Here is a 22,010-nt window from a genome sequence, read left to right on the forward strand (position 1 = left end):
TATTGGCAAATGTGTACTCCTTCAGTGTACAGCTAGAAGAAAGGGATGATTTGGAAGCAAGGTGGAAGAAATGGATGGAAGGAGAACAGGCCCATCACTGAAGCCTCAGCATGAGTAAGGACCATCAGCCACACAGAGATAACCAGAGGGCACATGCACTAAAATGCATTGTTAGTGATGCTGTACACAAGCCAGGTAAGCACTCAATGACAGAACATCTCCAGCTGGAAAAGAAGTCTTCCCTGAGCATTCCTTTATCCTAACACCTATGAGTGACCTGAGATACAAAAGTGACTGCAAGATGTGAAAGCTATTTAGTCAAAATGTATAGATATAAGGCATAAAACAAACTAAAGACCCAGCCTGCAAGCCCAGCTGATACCAAAGTCCAGAGATGCAAACACTGAGATTCCTCCTTGGCTAAATACATTGTAATATGTTATTAAGATTAGCAGTAGCCATGACACACTCAGGACACAATGGATGCCAGGCACTTTGCTACACCTGGTAAGACATTATTGCCACAATAGTCATCCTGCCTCTCTGTGTGGGTAGCTTAATGGTTATCTTTACACAACCTATAATTATTTAGGAAAAGAATCTCAATGAGTGATTGTTTACATTGAATTGGTTTGTCAACATGTCTATAGGAGAGTGTCTTAACTAAACTGATTAGTGTAGGAGAATCCAGCCCACTGCAGGCAGCACCATTCCCTAGGTAGGAGATCATGAGCTGTGTAAGAGGAGAGAAATGGGGGTGGAGATATGGCTCATCGGTTAAGAGCATTGATTGCTCTACCAGCGGTCCTGAGTTGAATTCCTAGCAACCACATGGTGGCTCACAACCATCTATAATGGGATCTGATGTCCTCTTCTGGTGTCTCTGAAGAGAGCAACAATGTACTCACATACATAAAGATAATAAAAAAACTTTTTTAAAAAAGTAGAAAAATGGAGCGAAGCACAGCACGTGAGAATAGAACAAGCACACACACACTCATTTCTCTCCTCTTGAGTGTGGACGAGATGGGACGAGGTGCTCCAAGTTCCTGCTACTTTGATTTTCCCACACTAAGAGACTATAATCTGGGGGGCTGGAGAGATGGCTCAGTGGTTAAGAGCACTGACTGCTCTTCCAGAGGTCCTGAGTTCAATTCCCAGCAACCACATGGTGGCTCACAACCATCCGTAATGAGATCTGGTGCCCTCTTCTGGTGTGTCTGAAGACAGCTACAGTGTACTTATATTGAGTAAATAAATCTTTAAAAAAAAAAAAAAAAAAAAAAGAGACTATAATCTGGAATTGTGAATTCTCCTCTAGGTTGCTTTTTGTTGTGGTATTTTATCATAGCAACAGAAACGAAACTGGGGAAGGTAGTAAGAAAATTAAGGTTTAGAGAATGTTTATCGAGAACCAAAGCCCTACTTTTGTTCTCTATACTACCACTCCATCAGAACAAAATCCTCCTCTATTAATAAACAAAACAGAAAATACCAACCTGCTCTGATGCAGACAAGGGTAGGGGCAAGGACCCTAATTCCTTCAGCAACTCATTTGTTTCCTTGGCGAGCTGATTTGTGGAGTGCTGTAACTGTTGCCTAAGAGAGAAAAGACAGGGTCAGGCTGCTGTGGCTTCTTGAGAGAGCTCTTATCGTTACTTTGTGCTCAGGGACTCCAAGTACAAGGAATGAAGAGCCATTAGAACAAGAGCTTCCTTCAGTGCTGTGCTCACAAGCCCACGGCAAGGCCTTCTCCATTACTGAAGCAGTTCCACTGAGCAGAAAGATGCTCACTCAATGATACCTGCTGAAGCAAGCACAGACCAGGAGCTTCAACTATTAGGAAGAAATGAATGTCTGTATTCTATGGAAAGAGAGGAGTAATTACTACCTACACCCAAACCTAATGGCTTTAACACACTGAACTCACTCTAAAGTTCTTACTGACCTCCCAGGAGCTCTGCACGGTCAGCACTTATTAGTCCCCTGACTAGGGCCGTTAGATGAAAACGTATTAAACGCCTAGCTTCCTACATACCTAGGAAAAAGTTCCAAAGACCCATTCCCAAGCTCTTCCCAACCAAAAGTTGGTTCCTTGTGGGGATTTTCCCTTTGCCCCCCACCCCGCTTCATCATTGTGCCTGGCATCTGGACCCTATGCTGTTTTGAGCTCTTACCTCTTCTGCAAGATAATGGACTCAGTCTGTAGCACCATAAACACTAACAACCAAAAAACACAAAGAAGCTAGGTGATGGGTGCTGAGACTTCCATCACAGCTCTAGCTTCTCTGAGGCTGATATAGGAGGAACATTTGAGGCCAGTCTCTAAAACAAAATGGGATGAACAGATGGACGGATGGACGGAAAAAGAAATTCAAGGGAGTTCTTCCTCTTATTCTTACCCCTTACTCCCCTTCTCTCCATCTTCCCTTTCCACCTCTCTCCATGTGGCCATGGCCAGCCTCTACTTCCCTACTCTCTCCCTCTCTCTGCCTTTCTACAATAAATGTCTAAAAACAAAAAACAAACAAACAAAGAAATTCAAGAGGAAGAACATGGATATAAATACGATGCAATGGAAATAAAAATAAATAAACACAGGTTCTTCCCATCATGGCGTCCTCTCCTCTCCGGCCATTTCTACAAAAGTTTTATGGGGTGACAGAGAAGCCACATGCTGTGGTCTGAATTCACGTTGAACTCCTAAGCCCCCAAGTGATGTTATTAGGAGGTAGGATTAGAAAATGATTAACGGACTGGAGAGATGACTCAGAAGTTAAAACCACTGACTGTTCTTCCAAATATTCTGAGTTCAAGTCCCAGCAACCACATGGTGGCTTAAAACCATCTGTAATGGACTCTAATACCCTCTTCTGGTGTGTTTGAAGACAGCTACAGTGTACTCATACAGAAATAAATCTTTAAAAAAGAAAGAAAATGATTAGCCTGTGATGGGCCTTTTAAGAAAGCATTCCACCAAGTAAGGCCCGGGTAGCAAAGCACCACCTGCCTAGTGATGGCAAATGCCTTCATCCCTATACTTGGGAGGCAGCGGTGGGAAGATCGCTAGGAGTTCCAGGCTAGATGGTCTACATAGTAAGTTTCAGGGCAGCCAGGGCTTTATAGTGAAACCATTTCAAAAGCAAAACAAACCCCAAACATTCTCCATGGAAAAGAGGGCCCTCGGGCTGGTGAGATGGCTCAGTGGGTAAGAGCACCCGACTGCTCTTCCGAAGGTCCAGAGTTCAACTCCCAGCAACCACATGGTGGCTCACAAACATCCATAACGAGATCTGGTGCCCTCTTCTGGAATGTCGGAAAAGAGGGCCCTCATCTGACACGCTATCTGCCAGAGCCTTGATCTTCATTCAACCTCTCAGCCTTAGGGACTATGAAAAATAAAATTATGATTGTTTATAAACTATCTGGCCTATGATCTACTGTTTCAGCAGCCTTAGTGGCCAGGACACCACAGTGATTTTTCACTGCAAGCAGGCTTCTAAGATTAGAAAACCAGAGAGATAACAAGAGGGAGCCAATCAGGAGCCAGAGCATTCTAGAAGCACTAACATATGCAGACATGTCACCTCTCCTTAGAATAGCTCCCTGTGCTAACAGTTACTCGCTCATCTCACAACATCTCGAGGAAGCAAACAGTGCTGCTCAACCAACTTTACAGTAAAGAACAGAGCTGGACTACGGGGCTGCACGTCTTTAGTCCCAGCATGGGCAAGAGGATCTCTGTGAGTTTGAGCCCAGTCTGAGATAAAAAACGGAACTTTAAAGAGAAAATTACATTTTATTTGTTTAGTGTATGTTTGTATGTGTGTGTAGGTGTACCATGATGGATTTGGACACAGGTGTGCCAGGATGCACATGAGATATGCTGACATTACAGAACAACTTTCCAGAATTTTGAATTCTCCTTCTACCATGTAGGTTCCAAATACTTTTCTTTATTTGCTGAGCCATTTTTCCAGCACCAAAGAATAAAATTTTTACTTTATTATTTTATGCGTATGTGCCTGCAACGTCTGTCTGTGCACCATATATGTGCAGTGCCCACAGAGGCCAGAAAAGAGAGCTAGACCCCACAGAAATAGAGCTATCAACAGTCATGAACCACCAAGTTGGTGCTAGGAATTGAACCTCAGCCTTCTGGAAGAGCAGCCAGTGCTCTTAACCGCTGAACTATCTCTCCACCCCAAAGAATAGAACATTTTGTTTTGTTTTGTTGGGATTTTTTTTGAAGCAAGGTTTCTCTGTGTACTTCTGGCTGTCCTGGAACTCACTCTGTAGACCAAGATGGCATCCAACTCAGAAATCTGCCTGCCTCTGCCTCCCCAGCGCTGGGATTAAAGGTGTGTGCCACTACACTCAGCAAGAATAGAACTTTTAAAACAAAAATAAAGTCAAGAAAAATGTGATTTAAAAAGAACAACACCAACAAAAAGGTTTGGTTCTCCCACCAGACCATTTATTCTCTCCCTCTGGCTCCTTTGTGTCACTGAGAATAACTGTCTCTTAGTTAAAGTTGGAAATCCAAGTAGCCTAAATCATCAGGAGTCACGTGTCAGTGGGAAGGTCACCCACGCAGGGTTACACTGACACAGCTCCTTGAGGCAGCTGAGAGTGGAGGGAGTTCCTTCTCTACCTCTCTTAAACTATTCCGCAAACCAGACCAAGAGAAGAAACAGCTCAAGGCAGCAGAAATCTGGATCCATTGAAATACTTTGCTCCCCTCTTCCAGGTCCAGCTATCACCACCCAACCCTCACCTCCCACTCTGACCTCACCTCCATGAGGAAGGCCTATGTCCTTTTGGGGCTCTCACAAAACTCAACCTTTTGGGGAAGCTACTCACAAATTTTCCTGGAGTTTGCTTGAGTCCTGCTTAGTTCCAAGTTGGCTCATCAAATTCTTTATCTGAGCAGCTAGAAAAAAAAAAAAGGAGGAAAGATTTATTTAAAAAAACAAAACAACAACAAAAAACCCCACATTCATCATGAGCACCCTATTCTGCAGATCACTGGTCACCCCATATCCTAACATGCAAGTAACAGGAATCATGTTAAAGCCAAATCTTTACAAACACATTCCTCCACAGTGCTTTTGCAAGGTTCAGAAGGTAGTTCTATTTATCTTCTCCAAAGAACTGAATAATTCCTCTAAATGTCCCATGACACTAAACATTTCACCCCCATTAGGACTGGGAAGGCAGGAAACTGGCAGTGTGATGCCCAAGGTCAAGGCTTCCATCTTAGTAGCATAAAAAAGGTAAGGAAGTGGGCTGGAGAGATGGCTCAATGGTTAAGAGCACCGACTGCTCTTCCCGAAAGTCCTGAGTTCAAATCCCAGCAAACACATGGTGGCTCACAACCACCCGTAATGAGATCTGATGCCCTCTTCTGGTGTGTCTGAAGACAGCTACAGTGTACTTAGATATAATAATAAATAAATCTTAAAAAAAAAAAAAGGGCAAGGAAGCAGTCATCACCTTTGTAGTCTCAAAGCTACAACAATCTTCGACAATATCTTCTGACTTGTTTTTGTGAGACAGTCTCCATCTGTAGACTAGGCTAGCTTCAATCTCCTATCTTCCTGCCTCACATTCTATGAGTTAGACTCCAGATAGTTTAGTCTAGTTGGATTATCAGCCATAAATAAGAAAAGAATTATTCTCGGTGACCCAAAGGAATCATAAGGGAGAGAATAAATGGTCTAGTGGGAGAATTCCTGATTCTCTTTTTTAATCCCATTTTTCTTGACATTACAAGTTTTGAGTCACTATATGAGCTTTCAGCAATTTTAACCCATGGGCGCTACAAATGTAGTTTACTTGGTAGGGAGCTTGCCTAGCATGCATGAAGCCCTGGGTTGAATCTCCAGCACTGCATGAAAAAAACAGATGTATGCCTTTAAGTTCAAAAGGTATCTTTGGATATATAGCAAATTTAAAGCTAGTCTGGAATACAGGAAATTCTGTCTCAAAAACAACAAGACTTATCCACCAATACAAAAAAGCCATTCTACAGCAAATGCTTTTTAGAAAAACAATGCAGGTTCATTGTCAGTAACAGATGGACACTGGCTAAACACTTCTAGTATCAAGTACTCCATTAAATTGTATACACACTCTCTAACTTTCATAGGAATAAAAGTTAGAAAATAGATACATGTATCTTATCTATGCACACATAAAAAGTAACACAGTAAAAACTCATCCCCAGGCATAAAGACTCCAATCGAAAGTGTTTNTTTTTTTTTTTTTTTTTTTTTTGGTTTTTCGAGACAGGGTTTCTCTGTATAGCACTGGCTGTCCTGGAACTCACTCTGTAGACCAGGCTGGCCTCGAACTCAGAAATCTGCCTGCCTCTGCCTCCCGAGTGCTGGGATTAAAGGCGTGCACCACCACGCCCGGCTGTGTTTCTTTTCAAACATGGCATCACAGCCAAACACACAGTTTTACTCAGCCCTTCCTTTTCCCTAGATATCTGGTAGCCTGGGAATGAATGTTCATGTTCGGATCCTTGACATCTAATCTCCTTGCCTGAAGAGGTCTAGGGCGATCAATAGGGAGCATGTTAGTACTGCTCTGCCTGGAACCTTCCTATCCCTGTTCGGGCACCAGTTTCTGCAACACAGAGACAGAGCCCTTGATTTCTTCTTGCCTTGCTTTCTATTTTTTTTCCCCAAGTTGTCAGAGAAGGAGGGGAAAGATACACTAAACTGGCAGATAGTTGTATATTATGTGTATGTATGCGTATGTATGCCTGTGTCTCATCCGTCTGTCTCCTTATGAATTGAACCCAAGACTTCACACAAGCAAACTCACGATACCTAAAGAACAGAACTCATTAATAGAATATTCTTAGTTTGTCTGCATGAAGTGGTGTTTACTACTAGTTTTGTTAGTTGTTTGTTTTGTTTTGTTTTCAAGGAAGGGTTTCTCTGTGTAGTCCTGGCTGTTCTAGAACTAACTCTGTAGACCAGGCTGATCTTAAACTCACAGATCCACCTGCTCCTGCCTCCCGAGTGCTGGGATTAAAGGCGTGCACCATCACTGCCAGGCTGGTGTTTACAGCTGATGGCGCACAGCCTTTCCTTCCTTCTCCACTCTCACTTATCTTGTGGGGGAGGGTGACAACAAAGGAAATATATTTTTAAGTTGCAGCAGAATTTCAACAGATAACACTACATAGACAAAGGTAGCTCCTCTGTGGGCAAGCACCTTTCCTGTTCCCTCTGGATAACATCAAAGCATCGTTCCTGCTACCACACTACGGAAGAACAGGCTTAGTTAAGCAAGTGACAAAGCCAGTGCTGTTGTCTAACTGTCAACATCATACAGGTAACACATATGCAGTGCTTCCAGAGCTAAGCAACAAGGATGTCCACTTACTACAAGTTTGGAGTTTAAAAATCTATCCTTCTGGTTCCAGTTGGACAGCTTAGCAGATAAAGATATCTGCTGTAAAGTCTGACTCCTGAGTTTGAACCCAGAAACTCATGGCGCAGACAGGAGCCCTGAGCACTTACTATGCAGACACTGTGGTTACTGGCAGGCTTCTATTTGACCTTAACCAGCGCTGTAAGGCTTTAGCATGCGCCTGCTTCCTGTGAGCAGAAGCAGCCCAAGAGTGACAGGCCTGACTTGTTCAGAGAACAGTGCTTATTCCACATTGTCCTATACACCAGGTGGCACTTGCTTCCGGAAGCTTACGATCTGGAGGGTGGATAACAAAAACACAAGGTGATAACAATCCTACCAAAGGAAATAAACGGAAGTGGAGGTGAAGGAGTAGGCTGAGGGTACTCACTCACATGAGTGGCCATATAAGGAAACAATGGACAGACCTAAAGAAAATGCCAGGCAGGGCAAGACACTTATGGAGAGGGGGTAGTCCGAGCAAAGAGAGTAATTAACTAGGGCAAAGTCCTCAAAAGGAGAGCCAATGGTGTGGTGCTGCTAAAGCTGAGTGAGCAAGAGATAAGTACTGGCCAAAGAGGTAGTGGGAAGCCAGGTTATAGAGGACCTTGTGCAATTATAATGAGATTTTAATTAAATGGCAAGCTACTGTTGAGTTATGAACAGCATGCCATAACTAGAATTCAAACACAGGGCTGGTTCTGAAGACTATATGCTTTGAGTCACATAATGTTGCTCTCCAAGGGCTGAGTCTTAAAGGAAATAGAATGCAGTCACACAGGGCTGGTCTGATTCCCCAGGGTTCCACTTTGCCCCAACCTGTTTATCTGACAGTACCTTAACCTAACTCCAGATAGACTGATATCCTGGCTCTAACCTGCTCCCTTCCCCGGTGTCCTCCCATTTCTGGGAATTTGCCTCTGTATTCACTGGAGTCCAGCACAGTGCTAGGTACTCAGTGCATACAAGGATATTGACTAAGTCAGCCTCTTCCCTTCAACTTCATGGTATTCATGGTAAGGCAAAAGATGTGAATCAAGGTAAACTAGGAATACGAGCCTTGACATCTTAGCCATACTTATCCATTAACAGATGTACAGAACTGGGTGTGCTATTTTATTTTGCTGGGCCTTTTTCACTACTTGCAGATTATATCCTGATTTAACTAAATGTTTATTGAAGACTTACTACATGTGTGGAATTTTCAATTTTTCTCATCAAATCTTGTAGTTTGTTGAGGCAGGGTTCCCCTTAGCCAAGGTTGGCCTCCCTACATAACTGAGGATGGCTTTGAATTTCTGATCTTCCTGCCTCCACTTCTGGAGTTCTTGGGTGATCTCGGGCATGGGTTATTATGCTCAGCTTTTGTAGTGCTAGAAATAAACCTAAAGATTTGTGTGTGTCACACAAGTACTGTGTCAACTGAGTTACATGCCCTACCCCCTCATTAGACACTGCTTCTACTGAGGATTAAATGATTTCCAAGTCCTCCTACACTGTTGACTCCCAAAGTCAGTCACAATGAAACACTCTAGTCCCGGAAGTATGCATAGTGGGTAATAATGTAGTTTTTCTGTAACCCAAATGAGTGCCTCAGAGATACTCTACCTGTGACTTTCTTTCTTTCTCTCTCTTTTTTTTTTTTTTTTTTTTTTTTTTTTTTTTTGACAGGGTTTCTCTGTGTAGCCCTGGCTGTACTGGAACTCACTTTGTAGCCNTGGAACTCACTTTGTAGCCAGGCTGGCCTCAAACTCAGAAATCCGCCTGCCTCTGCCTCCCAAGTGCTGGGATTAAAGGCGTGCGCCACCACGCCCGGCACGTGTGGCTTTCTTAATCTTATAAATGCAATGTGTAAACTGGGCAGAGTGGCACATGCCTTCCTTAATCCCAACACTTGGGAGACAAAGGCAGGCTGATCTGTGTGTGTTCAAGGGCAGAACAGTCTACATAGTAAGTTCCAGGGCAGCCAGAGCTACACAAGCAAGACTGTCTCAAAAGACCAAATAAATAAATAAACCTAAACGAATAAAAAGACAGGCAGCCATGCACGGCAGTGGACACTTGACTGCCAGCCAGCACTCAGGAGGACAGGGGAGATCTGAACCTCAAGGCCAACCTAGACTACAGAATGAAACTGTTCTGAGAGTAAGCTGATGCCAGGCAGTGGTGGCATACACCTTGATCCCAGCACTCAAGAGGCACCAGCAGGTGGACCTCTGAGTTATTGGCCAGTCTGGTCTACAGAGTGAGTTCCAACTGTTTTGGGGAAGGAGCAGAAGGTAAACAGAGAATATCTAAAAGTGTACCAAGGTATATAGCTAGCTGTCCATTACCATCAAAGCATTAAATACTCTAGGAAGCTCAATCATCAGCTCTTTCCTGGGTATTTGCAAACGAGAGAGAACTTTTCCCTCATCTGTTTGGTTTCCTTTGTTGAAATCATGTGGACTTCCTAGTTAAGGAGTTTGGGGAAGTCAAGTTGGGAACTTTGGAGTTATTTGCTTACGAAGCACCAGAATGAATGAAGAGCCTTCATTGGCTCGCTCTTCCTTTCTTCCTTTCTTCCTTCCTTCCTTCCTTCCGATCACTTGTCCACATGCTCCTTGTATGGTTAACGTTCACTGAGCTCAGGGTCTTAGCATCGGTCAGTGGGACAGGACCCAGTTTTGGCGGTGCCCAAGTGACCCTAGGTGGCGCTGATGAGCAAGAAGAGATTTTGACTTGTCTGCTTTATTTAAAATCAAGTCTGGAATTCCTAGAGCCATGATGACTATGCTCATCCGTCTTTTCCAAGGAATTTAATCTCTATGCCTGCATGTATATCTGCAAATTGGATCCCATGGGACCACAGTTATAGATGGTTGTGAGCCACCATGTGGGTGCCGGGAACTGAACTCAGGACCTGTGGAAGAACCACTGCTCTTAACCACTGAACCATCTCCCCAGCCCCTCTTCTCTATAACACTGAACGCTAAGATATCTTCCTACAAGTTTCCATCCAGACTTTTCAGATGCCTTAAAATCCAAACCAAAAGGATGACAGGGTCTTTCATTTACCTGACACTAAGGCAGAGCTTCTTGCAGACTGCACTCTGTAAGCTCTGCATGAGGAGCTGTGACTAATGACTAGGGACCACTGGCCCACACAGCTTCCACCCAAGAAAGGAAGCCTTCCCAAAACATAAAGCACAGGAGAGGAACACTTACCCAGACATGTACTTTCATTTGAGTGTGTTTAAAATATCAAAATGACAATTTGGAAAATATTTTTATTAAAATGAGTTAAATCTAAAAGGACCTTCTGTCCACTTGATTAAGGTGAATAGTCCTTTTATTTATATTTTTTCTAATTTTATGTGTATGAATATTTTGCCTGCATATATGTCTGTGCACCACTTGTGTGCTTGGTGCCTGAGGAGATGAGAAGAACTTATCAATCCCTTGGTGCTGGAGTCATGGGTCCTTGTGGGCCACCATCTGGGTTCTGGGAATTGAACCCAGGTCCTCTGAACCCCTGAGCCAAGTCTATAAACCAGAACACTCCCTTTCCAAGAATTCTAGCAAATGAAAGTTTTATTTTGGGGTGAGGAGAATGTGTGGGAGTGTGTGGGCCAGTTAACAACCCTGGGTGTCATCCTTCAAGTGCCATACATTATGGCTTGCCTTTGATCTCCAAGGATTCAATTGTCTCAGTCTCCTGGTACTTTAAGTACATCTGGGTTCTGAAGATCAAACGCAGATCCTCAAATGAGCTACCTCCTCAGCCCCTTTTGATTGACATGTTACTGTTAGAGATCTGTCCGAGTGGTGGATGCTTGCCTACAATATATGTAAAGTCCTGGGCTCAATCCCCAGCACATAAAATAGATCAACACTTACAATGTTCTGTAATATGACTGTGCATGTGCAGATCATCTGGGGAGTGAACCAAGGATCTCACACATGCTAAGCATGTGCTCTACCACTGAACTACATCCCTACCCTTGGTAAAATACTCTGGGTATGGACCGAAGAGATGGCTCAGTAGAGTATAGCATTTGCTGGTCTTCAGAGGACTCAAGTTCAATTCCCAGCACCTCCATGACAGCTCACAACTGTCTTTAACTCCAGTTCCAGGGACCCACACCCTACCTTCTTTGGTCTCTTCAGGTATGGTACATATACATACAGGTAAACGTCCACACACATAAAATAAGTTAAAAAATATTTTACATTAAGACAGTTGAGTATCTCCTAATATTAGAAACTTTACATTTGGTATGAACCAAATGTAAAGACAACCCCTTCTGTTCTGTGTAAGCAATTTTGTCAATTTTATACCTGTGCCTAGGACTAGCATGGTGGCACAAGCCTATCATCCCAGCACTTAGTACATAAAGGCAAGCCGGATCTGTTCATGGCAATCTCAGATATCTACAGAGATTGGGAAAAACAAAACAAAACCCAAAGCAAACCCACTAGCCCTTAACCTCTCCTATCACTGACCTCCCTTTTAAAGGTGTGTCCTGGCTAAGGCTCTTTTTTCAAAGACTATGAAGTAAATCAATTATCGTACATTGTCACTAACATCAACACCAAGAATAATTCTAACGTCAACTTCTTATCCACTTTTAACAGATATCAGCAAAATCTAAATCTTCCCACAAACTACGGTCCAAACCTATTTAATCACATTGAAAGTAATTTTCTGTCACACAGACTGTACAATAATTCTCTTTGAGACAATCTAATGCTCTAATTCAATACACTCAAAACACGCTGTTCTTGCAAGGGACCTGGATTTGATTCCAAGTACACATGTCTGCTAACAACCGTCTGTAAGTCCATCTTCTGACCTATGAGGGTACCAGGCATGCATGCAGAACACATACATACACACAGGCAAACACTCATAAACAAACATATTTAATATAAAAAGCATTACTTGCACTAAAACATCAAACAAGGCCATGTGTGATAGAACGTGGTTTAATCCCAGCACTCAAGGGGCAGAGGCAGCCAAAACTCTATAGTTCTCAGCCAACCAAGAACACACAGTGAAAACCTCTCTCAAAGAAACCAAACCAAACCAAACCAAACCAATAAATAAATAAATAAATAAATAAATAAGATAAAGGAAATCCACAGACCTAAAAAAAAAAAAAAAACTATCTAGACCAAACAAGGTCTTTGCACTGATTATGAAAATGAAGTAAATTCAATATTCTATACACAAAATTAGACTTAAATAATATTACATAGAAATTGTAAAAATTACCTACTATAGGCATCACAGATATACATATTTATTGAGACTGAGCTACATCCCCAACCCCCACTATAAAGATAGAGTCTCTATAAACTGAACAAGTTATTTCCATTTCCTGATGGGCTAGGCTCAAACTCCTGATCCTCTTGCCTCAGTCTCTTGAAGGCTGGGATTTAACTTCTGAAAAACGGTTTGTCAGGAGTGATATAGTACATATCTTCAGCACTTGAGAGGCAGAGACAAGAAGGTCAGGAGTTAAAGGTTACATGAGACCTTTTATTACACACACACACCCCAAAAATTCAGTCACTAAACAGAATAGTAAATCTGTATACTAACAACCAAAGGTGTAACGCCCCACTTTGTACAAGAGTGACAGCACATGTGGCTGTTAAGAACACAGGTTCTGAATTGAGACTGTGTTCTTGTTTTTAAGACAGGTTCTCCATATGTAGCCCTGCATAGCCTGGAACTCTCTATGCAGGCTCGAGTATCCCAGAACTTGCAGTTTTGCCCAGGCTGCCCTTGAACTCCACGTGATTCCCCTGACTCTGCCTCTCAAGGGACAGAATCACGGGTGTGGAGCACATGATCAGCAGGACTGCCTATGCCTGACTGTTGCTTCCAGCACTTCCCAGCTGAGTGATCTAAAGTAAATGATGACCGTCTTCTGTCCTGTTTCCTCACCTAAGGAATGACAGTAACAAGGGAAGCTTCGGTTGGTTGATGTGAGAATAAAATGAGACGATTTGGGCTAAGTTTAGAAAGCCGTCTGCCACATAAAAGCAGTCAACTAAGGACAGCTATTATTGTCAAACTCAAGACCAAGAAGAACGCACTTAGCAATGATAAAATCAATTAAGTACATACTGAATGCCAAAGCAGCCACTGCTGTGCCAGGCACTGTCTAAAGAGAAATGTATAATGCATGGTCCTTCATCCCACCAAACCAGTACTGCTCTAGGGACAAGGTCAAAAAGCTTGGCTTAATTAAGGGATATAGAATGTAAATAGATATTAAACTGTGAGAAAAAAAACTGGTTATGTTTAAGAAAAAAGAACCAAATGACAGATAACATGTTTTATGTATTCACTCAGTAGGTAGTAGGCGCTGTCTTTTTAAGACAGGGTCTCCCATAGCCAAGCTGGTCTCAAACTTGCTATGTAGCTGAGGCTGGCCTTGAATTCCAATCTCCTGCCTGCACTTTCCAAAGGTGAGGATTACAGGAACCCATCTTGAAGGGCACACTGTTTTAACACTTCACATAAGTTATCTCAGTTAGTTCTCAGAACCCTATGAAATAACTATGACCATAGACCAGGAAACAGCAAGAGGCGTAAAGCAAAACTCACCAAAACATAACAAAGCTAGCAGGAAGCTGAGGGAAAACCCAAACTTAGTTTACAAACATTTAAAAACTCAAAGGTTTCTTAGTTTTTCAGTAAATAATGCAGAGCCTGGTGTAGTGCCACACCCCTTTAGTCCCACCACTCTGGAGGCCAAGGCAGGTGAATCTCTGTGAGTTCCAGACCAGCCTGGTCTCATAGTCAGGTCCAAGTCAGCCAGAACTACATAGCGAGATCCTGTCTCACAAAACAAAAAAGCACTTAAGAGGCAGAGTCTGAAGCTAGCCTGGTCTACAGAGCAAGTTCCAGGACAGCCAGGGCTAAAGAGACACCTTATCTCAAAAAATAAATAAATAAATAAATAAATAAATAAAATAAATAAATAAACCAAGCCAAACAAATAAAATGACAGAGACCTCATTCACTCAAATTAACTGACTACAATTAGTAAGCGTCCATGTGCCCTGACCCCTGGCTACCTCTCTGATGTCTTTTCCCATTTGCTCCCTACCTTTAACCCAGCCACACCTTCCTCCTTGCTATTCTTTGTCACATGAAAGTCCTTGCATTTGCCCTCAGCACACACTGCCTTTCTCCACTACTCACCATGCTCCCTCCATTCTGAAATCTGCTCATTTGAACATCATCCTACCCAGGCAGTGGTGGTGCAGGCTTTAATCCCGGCATTCAGGAGGCAGAGGCAGGTGGATCTTTGAGTTCGAGGACAGCCTGGTCTACAGAGAACCCTGTCTTGGAAAAAAAAATCATCTCTCCAGAGAGGCCTTCCTCACCAGGCGATAATAGTTCGTCCCTCTCGCTTCCCTCCATGCACTTAGCCTGTCCCCTTTCCTCTGTACCGCCTGCTATGACTTGATATTATTGGGAAATGCGTGCAAACATCCACACAGTGCCAGGCAGCAGTGTGCTCTCTGCTCATCACCAGTGAACATCAGTGCTCAAAGAATGCTTGTCGCACGTTGAACGGAAGAACTCATCATATGCTTGGGACTAAGGTAAATGGCAGAAAAATCAGGATGAATGAACCGTATTTCCTACCTCAAGCAAGCTAACAATCTAACAGGGAAGATGTTCATCTTATTACAAGAAAAAGAACCCACACACTCAGCTAGGCAACCCTTTAACCTTTCTCAGTCTGTTTCCTAGCTCATAGACTGGGAATGTTTGTAATTACTCCACAGGATTGTTACAGATTAAAATATTACATGTAAAGTACTTTTCATAAGGCCTGACACACGATGTACTTAAACAGTAGCTAGTAGCATTATTAATTATTGATTCTAAGGACCCCCTTGACACCAATGCCTAATCAATGGCTAAATCAGTAGCTATCACCAAAGAAACTGCTCCTAGACAACACCGACACCTTTTTTGTTGTTTTGCTTTAAGACTCACAGCTCAGGCTGGCTTTGAACCTGGAGACTGTCTTGCCTTGGCCTCCTGAGAGCTAGGGTTACAGACCTGACTCATCACACCCAGGATCTGGTTTTAAACTCCTTCTCTGTTCCTCCTTCCCTTTCTCCCTTCTTCCTTTTGAAAACAGACTCACAGTGTGGCCCTGGATCGCCTTGAACACACTAGGCAGTCTAGATTTGCTTCTAAGTCATGATAATCCTCCTGCCTCAGCCTCTCAAATGCTACCGTGTACTACTATGCCCAGTTTCAACTCTAATTTTGATTTAAGTAAACACAGATTTGCAGTTAAAAGAATCTTTATCAGTTCCTATGCTTACTATACAACTTAATACTCAAATATGAAATATTCCACATATAGACATTTAAATTGTTAGTCTCAATGAGAAAACTTCAGTCTTGGGGAAAAAAAAAAACCACAAATTCTCTTTCTTTCTTTCCTCTTTTTCTTTTCTTCTTTCTGGTGGTTCAAGGCAAGGTTTCTCTGTGTAGCCCTGGTTGTCCTGGAACTCTGTAAACTGGGTAGCCTCTCAAACTCTGAGATCTACCTGCCTCTGCCTCCCAAGTACCGGAATTAAAGGCACGACCCTGCCCCCAACACCTGGCACAAAATTTTCTTTCTTTATTATTTTTGTGTGTATGATATGTGAAACATACACATAACTAATGTAAACAGACACATGTGTGTGCCAGGGAACTCGTGTGGCTGCGTGTGGAGGTCAGAGTACAGCTCTGTGGAGTTAATTTGCTCCTTCCACATTCACCTGGGTTCTGGGGCTCAAATCAGATTGTCAGGCCTGCACAGCAAGCACTTTACCTGAGCCATCTTGCCAGCCCCTTGAAAAGAATTTTCTGATTTATCCTGTATTACAGCTCCTTAACAAAAGGAAACTGGGACACAAAGTGCCATACTGTCTAGTCATCCATTATTTTTGTGTTTTTCATATCTGGGTTAACAAGCTGAGTATTCTTCCTACCTCCATACACCCAGGCCTAACCCTTCCTGCCTGAAACTTTCTACCTCTCAAATCCTACAGTATACATTTAGATATAAAAGCAAAGTGACAAGCTGGGTGTGGTGGCCTACATTGTTAATCCCAGCACTTGGGAGGCAGAGGCAGGTGGATCTCTAATTTTGAAGCCAGCCTGGTACACAGAGTGAGTTCCAGGATAGTCAGAGCTACAGAAAAACTGTCTCAAAAAGAAAAGAAGGGCTGGTGAGATGGCTCAGTGGGTAAGAGCACCCGACTGCTCTTCCGAAGGTCCAGAGTTCAAATCCCAGCAACCACATGGTGGCTCACAACCATCCATAACGAGATCTGATTCCCTCTTCTGGAGTATCTGAAGACAGCTACAGTGTACTTACATATATTAAAAATAAAAATATTAAAAGAAAAAGAAAAGCTTATGGTGGTAGCTTATGCTTTAAAGCTTAGGACATAACTGCAATTCAGAACTGACTCTACTTACTAATAGAGTATAGCTAAGCTCACAAAAAAAAAAAAAAAACAGAATAATAAACAATACAGATGGTTGTCACCATTTTAAAAGTAAAATTGCTTCTGTTGTTCTGTTTACAGGGCTCTGGGACGATTCTGAAACTCAAAAACAGCCTGTACTTGACTCTAGCTACAGAAGGGAGTTTTAAGGTAAGCAGTTACAAACTGAATTGGCCCAACCCTGCCATCTCTTACTTGGTGTGCAGTTGTGGCCAAGAGTAGCTCTCAACGGAGGCAGAAGAGGACATCTTCATGCTTGAAATGAGAAAAACGTTCGCTACAAAGACAACCTGAACTAAAATGTTCCCGGTGCATTCTGTGCCATAAAGCAGCAGTCCTCCCGTCCCTTAAATACCAGTCACTGACTGACGTCCAGGTTAATTACAGGAAACACAGTGTATTAAGTCACCCCAACGCACGCATTCTCCACTTCCCTTAATTGAAAGTTGCTGATGTCCGAGGACCCAACCGCTGAGCTGAATGTGAACCTAAAGTCGCAACCAAGTAAGCACCCCCTGATCGGAACTGAAGAAAACAAGGTGGGTGGGAAGAGGGAGCCGGCGACGACAGGAAAAACTCGGCTGACCACTGCGCCAAGTCAGGACTGCTGCTCACAGTCCTGGAGATGACACACACTCCCTCCCACCATCGGGGCTGTCGGCTCTGTTGACCCCAAACACCGTGAACTCAAAACGCCTAAGACAGGGGTGTGGACCGAAAGGGCCCGAGCCTGGCCGACCCAGGGAAAGGCAGCTCGCCGCGCCCGGAGTGGAGGCTCGCGACGGCCTCAGGTATGGCCTGAGCTGCGACCCAGACCGGGCTCCCCGTCTTGGCAGCTTCACCACGGTCTGTCCCCCAGGCCGCCCCCCGCTCCCGGCTGGGTCCCCTCGCTCACTGGCTTGGCTGATCCGCTGGATGTTGCCACTGCATGTCTGGATGATGCTGTTGAAGTCCCGGGGCTGAGGCCCCGACGGCCCGGGGTTCCGATACATGTCTAAGGGACCGTAGGACATGACAGTGAGCAGAGACCCGGTCGCGCTTCGCGGCGCTCCTACCGGAAGCTGCCACTGACCGGGCCCAGCAGCTGAGAGGAAAACCGGGAAGAGAAAGGGCGGGGAAGGGACCGCGATTGCGTGCGCACTGACCCCCCGCCCATCGCGGTGCGCATGCGCCCGCTCCGCCCCATCCTGCAGTGCGCGTGTGCGGCAGGAACTGGCGGTGGGTCGTCTCTTGAGAGTTTTCGAACTGCTGGCGGTGAGCGTTCTCCCAAGACCGGACTCCTCCGGCTGTGCAGCCAATACAGGGCCTGACTTCTTCAGCCTGTTGTCTACAGACGGCGCGCCCCGCTTTCCACGACCTTCCGGCCGCCAACACGCTCATCCGCATCCCGCATCCTGCTGCTCGGCGCGGCACTGTTGTTCAGGCACCCTGCAAGCTCTTGCTTTTCCAACCCATGTCAAAACCGAGGTGAATGCATGAGATTGGACCAGTACACGTGCAGTTGTACCGACAGGATTCGATGGTGAAAACTGTTCAACATCTAAATTTCTAACAAGAATAAAGTTACTACTGAAACCATCCGCCAATACGGTGTGCCCCGTGCTTACCCACTTCAAGGAATTCTGGAACATTGTCGATTAACATTTCCTTCCTTTGAGGTCAGGCTGGTATACAGGGTGAGTTCCAGGACAGCCAAGGTTACATAGAGAAACTCTGTCTCGGAAAACACACTCACACTCCAAACAAATAAAAACCATTCCCTTCCTGCGGAATTCAGTCATGAGATAGGTTGCCAGCCAGATGGCATTTGATTGACAGCCCACCAACTTACAATGTGCGCCACACCTACGAAAACTGGGCACCCTTCTCCAACCTCTCCTACTACATCAGAGCCCCTCCTGTAACGGATGACTGCCTGACTCCCATCCTGTGAAAGGGAAGAAGAGAGTTTCTCATTCAAAAGATTATGGGGAAAATTCTAAGAAAAAAAAGTCATCCTTGACCCCCAGGGCTCAAATATGATATTCACATTCTTCGGCCAGCAATTCACCCACCAGTATCTCAAGACAGACCAGAAACAAGGACATATATTCACTAGAGGGCTGGGCCATGGAGTGGACATAAGCCATGTTTATGGTGAAACTCCAGATAGACAGCATAAACTGCTCCTTTGCTTTCTCTTTTAATTATTTATTTTTATGCTCCTTGGTCTTTTGCCTGTACCTGTGAGAGTGACAGAGCCCCTGGACCTGGAGTTACAGAGAGCTGTGAGCTGCCATGTGAATGCTGGGAATTGAACCTGTATCCTCTGGAAGAGCAGCCAGTGTTCTTAACTGCAGAGCCATTTCTCCAGCCCCAAACTATGCCTTTTCAAGGATGAAAAACTCAAGTACCAGGTAATTGATGAAGAGGTATATTCTCCCATCAGAGAGATCAGGGACACTCAGGTGGAAGCAGACTGCCACTGCAAACCCCCAAATACCTGCTTTAGGGCAGATCTTGGGTTTGGCCACTGGTCATATGGTATGAGCTACACCATGAACCAGCACCACAAACCATTCTCACTGAAGCCTTACCAATCATTTGAAGAACTCAGGAGAGAGAGGCTGCTGAGTTGGAAGTTCTCTATGGTAAAATTGATGCTGTTGGTGCTGGTTAAGAGCACTGACTGCTCTTTGAGAGTTCAATTCCCAGCAACCACATGGTGGCTCACAACCATCTATAATGAGATCTGATGCTCTCTTCTGGTGTGTCTGAAGATAGCTACAGTGTACTCATATATACATTAAATAAATAAAATTTAAAAATTTAAAAAAATTTTTGATGCTGTCCTCCCCTGCTGATAGAAAAGCCTCTTCCAGATGCTGTCTTTGGGGAGACCCTAGGGGAAATTGAGGCACCATACTCCTTGGAAGGGCCTACATCTAACCTGATCTGTTCTCCTCACTACTGGAAGCCAAGCTCTTTGGGGAAGTGGGTTTTAAGATCATCAACACTGCCTCAATTTAGTGTCTTGTTGGTTTTTTTTTGGGAGGGGGGAGGAGTGTTCGAGACAGGGTTTCTCTGTATAGCCCTGGCTGTCCTGGAACTCACTTTNAGCCCTGGCTGTCCTGGAACTCACTTTTGTAGACCAGGCTGGCCTCGAACTCAGAAATCCGCCTGCCTCTGCCTCCCAAGTGCTGGGATTAAAGGCGTGCACCACCACGCCCGGCTTTAATTTAGAGTTTCAACGTTAGTAACATGAAGGGCTGTCCCTTCATTCAGTGCTCAGGGCTTCCCCAAACAAGCATCATTACAAGTGCTTTGATTCCAGACTAATTGTGACTTAGATATCAGATCTCTCCAGGTTTGTGACATGCTAGACAGGACAATGAAATGAAATATTTGGAGATCCCATTGGATAAGTTTTCCTAGCCATGTATCTCCCCAAAGTCCATGACATCGTGCAAGAAATTTTGATTTGCATAAAAATGTACCAGGCCACCCCAACCCTTACTTCCTATTCTGCTCTATTCTCAGAACCCAGGCTCAAATATAGGAAAATTAAGCAGCCTTGACATTCAGGTCTGTAGCCAATCAGTGATTTTAAGGGTTTCAAAGTACTTTTATTTCTCCCTCCACTCCTAATTAAGCAAGAAGGTAATAATCATATTTGGGGGGGCACATACTGTGTATGAATCTTAGGTCACTGATTCATAAACACTTCACAGCAAGGAAGCATCCCCATTTTATCTTTAAACATTTTTGGTCTGCTTTACTTATTTATTTGTTTTTCCAAACAGGGTTTCTCTGTGTAACCCTGGCTGTCCTGGAACTTACTTTGTAGACTAAGCTGGCCTCGAACTCAAAGATCCACCTACCTCTTTGCTCTGCCTCCCAAGTGCCAGGATTAAAAGTAATGGCATTTTGGCTGGACAGTGGTGGCACACAAACTTTAATCCCAGCACTTGAAAGGCAGAGGCAGGCAGAGCTCTGTGATTCAAGACTACATAGCAAGTTCTGGGCCAGCCAGGAATACACAGTGAGACCCTGTCTCAAACCAAAACAAAGAGCCAGGAATAGTAGTACAAGCCTTTAATCCCAGCACTCAGGAGACAGAGGCAGGCAGATCTCAGAGTTTGAGGTCAGCCTGGTCTTCAGAGTAAGTTCCAGAACAGCCAGGGCCACACCAAGAAACTCTGACTTGAAAACCCCAAAACCAGGCTGAAGAGAAATGGCTCAGGGGTTAAGAGCACTGACTGCTTTTCCAGAGGTCCTGAGGAGTTCAATTCCCAGCAACCACATGGTGGCTCTTTCATGGGATCCAATGCTCTCTCCTGGTGTGCCTGAAACAGCTACAGTGTACTCATATACATTAAATAAGTAAATAAATCTTTTAAAAAAAAATAGTGTTGGTTCAAAACCAACTCTAAGATCTGATGCCCTCTTCTGGCCTCTTCAGGCATCAGGCAGGCACACACATGGTGCACATGCATACATGTAGGCAAAAACATTCATATACATAAAATGAATAAATTTTTAAAAAGCTGGACATCATTGCACAGACCTGCAAACAGACATTAGGGAACAGATAGATGTGGGTCCGAGTGCGCCACCACTGCCCAGCTTATCTATTTATTTTATGTATATGAATACACCATAGCTCTCTTTAGACACACCAGAAGATGGCATCAGATCCCATTACAGATGGTTGTGAGCCACCATGTGGTTGCTGGGAATTGAACTCAGGATCTCTGGAAGAGCAGTCAGTGCTCTTACCCGCTGAGCCATCTCTCCAGCCCGATTCTCACTTTCTAAAGCTGCCTTCTGCTATTTTCTGTTTCTAGCTAATGACGGTCACAATGCACAAGCGTTACTCTATGTCAACAGCACGGAGAGCACATAACTTAAGACTGCAGCTACGTATTAGCTTAGGCTATAAAAGTGGATTATGTGGAAAATCCAGGGCAAATAAAACAGGTTTTTGGGTTTTTTTTTTCGTTCTCTTAAGGGTAGACTCCACAAATAGGGTGATTATACAGTAGGATAGCACTTTTGGTTTTTTTTTTTTTTTTTTT

At 44.0% G+C, this 22,010-nt stretch overlaps 1 protein-coding gene and 1 pseudogene across 1 annotated transcript in view; one reads left to right on the plus strand and one right to left on the minus strand.

The window, feature by feature from the left end:
• Window positions 1–18,096, minus strand: part of Stx12 (syntaxin 12) — a 31,395-nt gene extending 13,299 nt beyond the window's left edge. Inside the window, exons 1-3 of the mRNA XM_021161027.2 lie at window positions 17,849–18,096; window positions 4,864–4,933; window positions 1,500–1,599 (exon numbers count right to left, since the gene is read on the minus strand). Of these exons, the coding sequence (XP_021016686.1) occupies window positions 1,500–1,599; window positions 4,864–4,933; window positions 17,849–17,966 (288 nt within the window). The 5' untranslated portion in view covers window positions 17,967–18,096. The remainder of the gene's footprint in view (window positions 1–1,499; window positions 1,600–4,863; window positions 4,934–17,848) is intronic.
• Window positions 17,965–21,838, plus strand: LOC110293424 (annotated as a pseudogene).
• Window positions 21,839–22,010: the final 172 nt, after the last annotated feature.

The sequence above is a fragment of the Mus caroli genome, chromosome 4 (assembly GCF_900094665.2).
Source record: "Mus caroli chromosome 4, CAROLI_EIJ_v1.1, whole genome shotgun sequence".
NCBI lineage: Eukaryota > Metazoa > Chordata > Mammalia > Rodentia > Muridae > Mus > Mus caroli.